The 9,189-nt window shown below is 35.3% G+C and overlaps 2 protein-coding genes across 2 annotated transcripts in view; one reads left to right on the top strand and one right to left on the bottom strand.

The window, feature by feature from the left end:
- Window positions 206–5,311, top strand: LOC107605666. The gene is made up of 8 exons (XM_016307623.2): window positions 206–770; window positions 1,356–1,506; window positions 1,659–1,751; window positions 1,850–2,521; window positions 3,051–3,411; window positions 3,661–3,742; window positions 4,215–4,459; window positions 4,957–5,311. The coding sequence occupies exons 1-7, from the start codon at window positions 468–470 to the stop codon at window positions 4,419–4,421; spliced, it is 1,869 nt and encodes a 622-aa protein (XP_016163109.1). The 5' UTR covers window positions 206–467; the 3' UTR covers window positions 4,422–4,459; window positions 4,957–5,311.
- LOC107605665 overlaps window positions 5,433–9,189 on the bottom strand; it is a 6,597-nt gene continuing 2,840 nt past the window's right edge. Inside the window, exons 2-5 of the mRNA XM_016307622.2 lie at window positions 8,904–9,103; window positions 8,447–8,480; window positions 6,368–6,984; window positions 5,433–6,057 (exon numbers count right to left, since the gene is read on the bottom strand). Of these exons, the coding sequence (XP_016163108.1) occupies window positions 5,779–6,057; window positions 6,368–6,984; window positions 8,447–8,480; window positions 8,904–9,103 (1,130 nt within the window). The 3' untranslated portion in view covers window positions 5,433–5,778. The remainder of the gene's footprint in view (window positions 6,058–6,367; window positions 6,985–8,446; window positions 8,481–8,903; window positions 9,104–9,189) is intronic.

The raw sequence follows: 9,189 nt of genomic DNA, 5'->3' as shown, positions 1-9,189 counted from the left end.
ACTAAATTTTAATAAAAGTATTGAATTTAAGACTTTTTTGATATTATAAAAAAAGTTTTAAATGTATCAGAAACACCAATGTTCCAGATATTTTAATTGTTGATTTTGAATTATAAAAAATTAACGGTTAAAATAACTAAAACAACCGTGTCTAATACACTTAAAATTTTTCCTATATTATATTAAGGAGAAGAAGAATGAGAAGGAAGATGATAAAATGGAGGTTGAGAAGTTGCTTCCATGAAAGAGAGTAGTAGTAAGTAACAGTAATATACATACATACCCGCCATATTTACTTAACTTCATTGCGTGTTGTGTGTCTCTGATTCTTCTACTCTCTGCCAAATGCCAATACGATACATTCAATGCTCTCTTCTAAGCTTAATAACTAACTAACAAACAAAAACGAACAAAAAGAAATTAAGAACTAACCTCATCCTTCTTCTTCTTCTTCTTCACGGTTACCAATGCCGGAGCTAGGGTTTCACCATCACCACCACGAATCAGCAGCCTCATGGATGAGAACAAGAGGAAGAAGCAGAAGCAGAAGGAGTAGCAGCAGCAGCCACACTCCTGCTTCTACCAGATCCACAGCTGCACTTCGCGGTGCCGCCGCCGCCGCTGCTGGTGACAGTACCAGTCCTGACTCCGTTATATTCACGCTCGAATCCAATCTCAGCTTCTTCTCCTCCGCCTCCGCCAGCGTCGAACGCTGCTCCTTCGCTTCCGATGCTCACGACCGTGATTCCCTCGCCTCCGAGCTCTCGCTGGTAAATCCATCATCATCGCCGTTAATTCGTCATGCTACTGCTTTGCATTTATTCCGTCGCAGTTGCAGTTGCGGTTGTGGTTGCCGTTATTTGCAATTTTACTAAAAGCAGAAGATTCGTGAAAGAATAGAGGCTGATGTGGTCACATAAGAAATCTTTAGTTTGAATTGCAATTGTGAAAATCTGCATTGCACAACAATACGGTTAATGCAGCTAGTTGTTATTGAAGTTAGCGCTGCGAGAGATCGTAGTGAAAATTAAAATACAATGAAAAATTGTAGCGGATAAGGTGCAGTTAATTAAAATCTGTGGCGGCGATGCATAGAAAATGCAGTTGAGAAAATCTGCATATGCAACTATGCATTTCACAGTAGAAAAAGGAAGAGAGGAAGAAATCTGTTTTCAAAAAGAATTTGAGCAAAAAAGCAATGCATTTGCAGAGATTTTCTACATTCACAAGCTGTGGCTGCAATTTATAACTATTTTTTTTTTAACTGAGTATTCGAGAGTGGAAGAGGAGTTTTTGAGAGTGATGAATCTGAGAATGTTCTGTTTTCAAATTTGTTGCTGGATCTGTTTTTGCAGCATTTGGCAGGGAACCACGAGAGTGAGTTTCCACAGAGCGAGACCTGGAGCGGTCCAGATCCGGATCCGGATCCGAACAAAGAACTTGCAGATTTGGCGCATAGCAGGAAGCTACAAGCTGTGTTCTGTGGAAAGGGAGAAAAAGCGAAAGGTGAAAAAAATGTTATCACTTATTACGTAATGTGAACTCTTGGATTTTTATTTTGTACTTTGTCGAAAAGATCGGAGAGTTGAAAAAAAGTTCTATTCTTTTTTTTTTTTCCACTTTTTTTCAAAATTAGTACTGTATTGTTGTTATCGCAGTTCAAAAGGGAGACAGTGATGCTGACAGTGATGATGGAAATGAATTATTGGAATTTGATTCTGCTAGAAACTCCTTTTCCCTAGCTCTGAGAGGTACCTATTCTCAGGTCCCAAAATTTGAAATTCCATTTCTTTCTCTCTTTCTTTCTCTTATATGATGTAATTTTTGGAATTTTATGTTCTCATTAAAGAATGCCAGGATAGGAGATCAAGATCTGATGCATTGTACAACAAGCATGATAGGAGAAGGCCTGCTTCATTGGATCTGAACAATGGCATTGCCACGGGATCTTCGCCTCGCCTTGGAGCTGTGAAAAAGAGTTCAGTTTCGTCTAGAAGGTCTGGTTCTGGCACTTTCCCTAGTCCCGGTACACCGAATTATCGGCAAGGTGGTGTTGCAATGCAAAAGGGTTGGTGCTCAGAGAGAGTTCCTTTGCATTCTAGTGCTGCGCGCAAGCAGGTTGGTGCGGCATTGTTGCCTCTCAGCAACGGCAGGACTTTGCCATCCAAGTGGGAAGATGCTGAGAGATGGATTCTGAGTCCTGTTTCAGGAGATGGCATGGGGAGAGTGCTCCCACAGCAGCAGAGGAGGCCCAAGTCAAAAAGTGGTCCACTTGGGCCACCTGGTATTGCATTTTACTCGATGTATTCACCTTCTGTGCCAATGTTTGAAGGCAGGAATGGAGGGAATTTTATTGCAGGTTCGCCGTTTTCTGCTGGTGTCATCTCAGCTGATGGATTAGCTGTCACTTCTGGTGGCCATGCTGGAGTGCTTCCGGGGAGAACGGATCCTTGTATGGCTCGCTCAGTTAGTGTCCATGGATGCTCTGAGATGCAGAGTCAGTCTTCAATGCCTCCCCAAGGTTTATATCCTTTATTCAATCGTCATCTCCTTTTCTATTTTGATGAAATTATTTATAAATATGATTTTGACATGACATAATTTTGTATGCTATCAGTAATATAATACTGTATTGCAATTATGCTCTGCTATACGATTGACTTTTGAGATAGTAATTATAAGAATTTAACAGTTATGTAGCAATCATGATTGCATGAAGCCATGAATGATGAAAATCTTTTTAGACCGAGACACGTGAAAAATAATTTCTTTTAACAAATACATAAATAAACTTATGTTTGAAAATAATTTCACCTATGAATTGCATAGTCAATAAATCCTTTATCTTCAGTGAAAACTCATATTTTATGAATTATATATTGACTGTAAAAGGAGGTGTGGGTGGAAGGTTGGTTTATTTGTTAGAGACACTATTGACATGTTTATGTAGTAGTTGATAATTTTATTCTTGATGAATGATGATCTCTTTGAAGTATAGATGATGTTCTTCTCTAATCATGTAGTTTACTTGTTTTGGCTCTGACTTACAGAGAATTTCGATTGTTTCAAAGATGCTGCCACCAATGTATCTCCGGAAGTTTCAAGGCGAGACATGGCAACACAGATGAGCCCAGAGGGTAGCTCATGCTCCTCTCCTAATATGAGGACTTCTTTCTCGGCCTCCACTCCACCTGTCCTGCCCATAACAGAATTGCAGAGTGTCTCATTCTCAAAAATGGATATCAGGGATGTGCAGGTAGATGAACGCGTTACAATGACAAGGTGGTCCAAGAAACACAGGGCTTTATTTTCTGGCAGAGGATCAGAAAATGTGGACCGCTGGAAAATGAAAGAAACAAGTTCTCAATCTTCATCTTTGGACAGTTCCGAAAGATCAAAGACTGCTTCAAAGTATGATTTTTTGTGTTGTACAACTTTCGTTAAATTTAATTGGTAAATAATAAGACAGGATTATTCTGGACAAATTTTAACTGAAATTAATGGATCACATAGAGAGAGTGCTATTTAGTGTTGTTTTCTCACTGAACTTGACCCCTTTCTTTTACTCATCTCTTAACCATATGTAATGAAATTGTAGTAACTGGTGGTACCAAAGTGTAGATTGTTTCTAAAATGGAAGCCCCTTTTTTGTTGTTTCAGGGCTAAAAGGGAGGAAGCCAAAATCATTGCATGGGAGAACTTGCAAAAGGCAAAAGCTGAGGCAGCAATACGGAAACTAGAGGTTAAGTATATTCTATCTGGGAGAAATTCGAATAACAAATTTCTCTTGAAAATATTTACTATATAGAAGAAAATAACATCATAAAAAAGCGATTATGCGCATAGTAATTTATTGGTCTAAAACTGTAAATAGTAGTCTAATATTCGTCATAAATATTTGCATTAGAAGTTTCATTTTGGAAGTCTTCATCCTAGTCTTAATTCATAGTGCTGAAATATAACCTTCTTTTGGTTATCTGTGTTTGCTTGTACCATTGTGATAGTAGATTAGTCTTAATGCAAGCAGATGAATATATACACGAGCATTATAAGGATCATAATTTTGTGAAACTAATTCATACCTTGGAAAACTTAAGGATTCTTTATATTTGGGGCCAAAAGTTATTACTGCATGATAAATGATGAGAAACCTGGAGGGGAAAAATGATCAAAGCTAATACATATAATTGTTTCGTTATTGTTTGACATTTCAGATGAAGTTGGAAAAGAAGCGAGCATCCTCTATGGATAAGATCATGAACAAACTGAGGGTAGCTCAGAAAAAAGCTCAGGAAATGAGAAGTTCAGTTTCAACCAACCAGCCCCATCAGGTTGTCAGAACTTCGCACAGGGCACTGTTATTTCGTAGAACTGGCCAGATGAGTTCTCTTAGTGGTTGTTTCACATGCCATGCCTTCTAAAGCATCTCGGCCATTCTTATCTGTTCTAGTAAATCTGGGTAATTTTCTCTTTAAACCTTGCCCTGCTTCATAAATAACATCCTTCTAAAAGTCTCTGATTAATTAAGTTGAGAATCTTTAAAACAAATTACAAATGTTCTTGAATTTTAAAAAGTTTGACTACTTGTCAATGTACCTCATTTTTCGGACGAATGACGAGATTCCATTGGCTATTTATGTAGTAAATGCATTTCTGCTCTTCATAGGCTCACTTTTATTGTTCCCTTATCTACTTGCCATGGAAATGTGTTTCTAGTTACACATTTCTTCATGAAAAAGTCTAGGGGGCCAACAACTTTTGTGTTTTCTGGCCAGCACTTAACCATCAAAACAAAAGTGAGTGATCTCCCACTATTAGATGTAATCTCACACCATTAAAAACACTATTGATAGCTAATTGATGGTTACAAAACACCAAAATTGCTGCCTCCTAGCATTCTTCTTTGTTCATTACTTTGCCTTTTGACAAAAGGATATTGATTACATCCATGAACAGGTTTATTACGAATGGATTTGAATGTGCTCCTTGATAATGAGTGAAAAATGTACAAAGATAGCCACGTACGAAGCTGACACTAAATGTGTGTCATGGCGGTTTTGTAATGCATGAATACCATCACCCTCTCTCAAGGGTTCCGAAAATTTCTCAGCCCCTTGTACTCTTACCCTCTGTCAGTTTGGAATCAGTTATTAATACTATAAGTATGTACTTAGTCCAATCCTTTAGAATAAGCTTCTTTTTGTATGTTTTTTTTGGTCATTTCTTCTCCTCACAGGACAGTTTGTGAGAACAATATAATCACCAATGTAATCTATTATCCATCTATAGTAGAACAATATATTAACCACAATGCTCTGCAATTTAGTCATCACTTCCCAAAATCACTAATTCCTTAATTTGTTACTTGTTTGCTATCACAAATTTTCATTTGATATATACAAATGCTGCTACTGTAGAAGAAGTTTTCAAAGTAATGAGTTAAGTGCTGCATTTATTAATGATGTTTATTGGTTTAAATACATAGTATCACAGAGATGATTACAAGAGGATAATAAGGAATTCTTTTACAACAATTTGACCAAATAATAAGAACACATGAAAGATACTGCTAGCTGGATGTGATTATTCTAATCAACGTGGTTTGCTATCTTAAACCTGATCTTAATTCTCTTCCTTTTTTATCTGTCAGTTGATTTCTTGTATTTCTGTCAAAATCAGTAATGCACCACAATTATGTATATTCATATGTATATCTATATTTATATCTATATCTTTATGTATATCTATGATTTCTTGATGCTCAAGAAAGTCATGGCTTTAATCAGTTTTTGAGGTTTCTGAAACGGAAAGATCCTGAATTTCTCGCAATGATCCCAGTCGAGTAACATTGACATAATCTGGGGGAAGATGTGCTGATACTCCTGGAATTATCAATCCAACAAACCTAGCCAGTGTCATCAACCAAGTGTCTTTGTATTCTTTGCCTTTAACCAATGGGAGAAAGAATCCTCTCACAAGCTCCCAAACTGCGTTTAAGATCTTGGGTATGACCCATAATACAGAGAAGTAATTCTTGTTTGGCTCCTCCTCTAGAACCTGGATTCCAATCATAAAAACATAACTTATTTTCACAAACATCTTTTGCAGGGAAAAAGATCCTTTAAAGTGAAGAAAATTATAAAGTGACAAAAGTAAAGAGTTCATTATCATTGAATTTGTAATTTCTATTATGTGTTAGTCTCACTATATTGATTTAAGGGTGATTATATTCTCACTTTCATATTTTATCAAAATTTTCACTCTAGAGGAGCTTAATATGCGGAAATATGATACATCTTCACAGTTCACATAATGCAAGCACTTTTAATTTGAAAATGATAATCAATTCACCATTCAAATTTCATACCTGCCCTTGGTACAAGCTGTTGAAGTATAAGGAAGGACCAAAGTGCTTAAAGAATAGGGTTTTGTCTTCATAAGGGATCCTAGGCACCAAGTCATTGCAATAAACATACCTCCTATATTTCACATCATATTTTCTCATACTCTCTTTCATGAAGTCCCCAAATGCTTGGTCCCCTACCCTTGGCTGCCCAAATGTGTAAACCCCTTCTAACTTGTCCAAAAGCCATGCCTCCTCATGCAAAGTAAGAATTGCAGCAAACAAAATTGCCAATGCCCCTCCCAAACTATGCCCTGTCACTATGAACTTTGCATCCTCATTTGCATGCAACATTGTTTTCAATTCCTCCCTAAGCGTATAGTAAGCATAAATATGATTACTTTTGCTTGTTTGATCTATCTCTTTGGGCCACCCACCATTTTTTTGTAGGCCCAATGCTTTCATGAACCCACTATGGATCTTTCCAACATTGGGAAGCTCATACCATGAGAGATCTACATCTGTTATCCATTGGGCAGAATTAAATGGTTGGGTGCCTCTAAATGCAACCACAATCAAGTTGGGTTTGGTCTTAGTGTCTTGTAATATGATGGCTTTTGTTGACCAAAGTTCTTGGAAATCTAGCACATAAGTATTTGAAATAGTGTCAATGATAATGATGTTTGCCAACTCCCAATAAAAGGAATATATAAAATTAAATATCTAATAAAAAGTATTTTATTTTTTATCCTTTTGTCACATGCCATCACATTTGTACTTGCAATAATTTTTTTTTAAAAGAAAAAAAGTCAGACTTATGTAGAAGTTAGATTTTTTTTTTTTTTATCAAAGATAGGATTAAGACTCGAATCTGCGATCTTTAAGTAAGTACAAAAAAATTATACTATGTAAACTATAGCTCGTTAGTGTGTAGAAGTTAGAACTTAGAACTATACATCTGGAATCGATTAATAATGTTACTATTCTTATTACTTAATTTGTTTAACTAGTTTTCAAATAGGTTGTAAGTATCATAATTATGCATAATCTAGTTGGCACTATAAAAATAAGATACCATCAGAGGTAGTTGACTTGAGGGAGACATCATTGCAGTTTTGGTAACCCCTTGCTCATCCAACTTGAAATTAATTTTTGTGAAAAAAAATATTTTTAATTTTCATATGACTTGAAAGGGTCATAGAAATTTCAACTTTTATCTTTAACACAAAAACGTGCTAGCTAGACCTAATCATAATGTGACAAATCAAAGGAGGCCGGGTAGATTCATGTATCAAATAAATAAACAAAAATAATATAAAAACAAGGAGGGAGTAGATTCCACGAAACAATGTTTTGAAAAAGGAAAACTCTAGGGGGTCAGCAGTTTTGTTGAATTTTGGCCAGCATGTAACCAGTAGAGAAAGGTGAGTCATTGGATGAAATTTCACACCAATCTCACACCATTAGATCATAATTGATGGTTATTTGATGGCTACCAATCACAAAAGTTGCTGGCCCCCTAGCATTGCTCTTTGAAAAACTATGAAGTTTTGTTCTTGTAAGTACGTTAACCTTTTTTTCAGTAGTGTCTTCATCTAAAGGTTAGACCTATCATAAAATAAATTCTTAACTTAGTATATCATATTTACGTCTCTTATTATTCTCTTACCCACTTACTTCTAAAGTAATTAACCAATAAAAAAATATATATTAAAAAGAAGGTAAAAATTCAGGTGAAGTCGACTTCACGTAAAGTTGATACCTAAGAGTCGTTAGATGAAGATTTAGTCAAATCAGCCAAATCATTTAACGATTCTCATATATCAACTTCATGTAAAGTCAACTGCACCTGAGTTTCCACCTACAAAGAAACCATATCCAAAATAGGTGCATCAATACACGTGCTGAGTGCTGTCATTTTTTCACATGATTGATGCCACTTACTAGATTAGATTAGTTAGATATGATAGCTATAAAATTCGTATCTTGGAAGCAAAACTTCGTATCTTTCGTTTGTTATTTAAATAATAATAATAAGAAGAAGAAAAAAAAAACTCGTATCTTCTAAGCAAAAAGTATTCCCAAGAGATGATTCTCACTTACCGTTCCAGAAACTGTATAACCCCCAAAACTTCATCTGCAATTATTTTATAAGAGGGAGACAAAAACAAAGGTCAAATAGAAGATTAGACATCAAATTTATCCTTCAAAAGAGTAATTGATAAAAATTGTTATAAATGTTCGTACCAATATATATTATAGACAACAAAAAATAGTTGATATTACATAGTTTCTTAATAAATTTGAAGTTATTGTCATCTTTTAATCCTAAAGTGACTCTTCTGTCATTAGTTGAGAGTGAGAAATAAGAAAAAGAGGATATGTTGTTTAAGAACTTAAAAAAATTGTAACAATGTAAATGAAAATGTTATATGCATTATATCTGTGTATATTTTTTGCTTTTTAATATTAAAAGTGATTAATAAAAAGTAAAAAAATAAAAAATAAAATATTTGTCTTTTGTAATACAATAAGACAATAAATAATTAAAGAAACTTACATGCCAATGATTTCTAATTGCGTTTCCAACGTATTCTTCATTCTCGTAGGAGAACTTTGAAGCCATCATAGATAACAAAGCTTTGTACTTTGCATCATCGTTCTTATCTTGAATGCTTTTGTCTAAGTCAACTCGGTAGTCAAGGAACCCTGCCACGGACATGAACGTTGCTGATGATGCATCTGGTGTTATCACCTTTCCTGCACCACAGCCTCTCTTTAATACTAGAAACAAAAATTCATAGCAAATACGAATTTGACAAATAAAAGATATTATATTTAGAGAC

Source organism: Arachis ipaensis, chromosome B06 (assembly GCF_000816755.2).
Source record: "Arachis ipaensis cultivar K30076 chromosome B06, Araip1.1, whole genome shotgun sequence".
Classification (NCBI taxonomy): domain Eukaryota; kingdom Viridiplantae; phylum Streptophyta; class Magnoliopsida; order Fabales; family Fabaceae; genus Arachis; species Arachis ipaensis.
The sequence above is the reverse complement of the archived record's forward strand: the minus strand, read 5'-3'. Positions and strand labels throughout refer to the sequence as shown.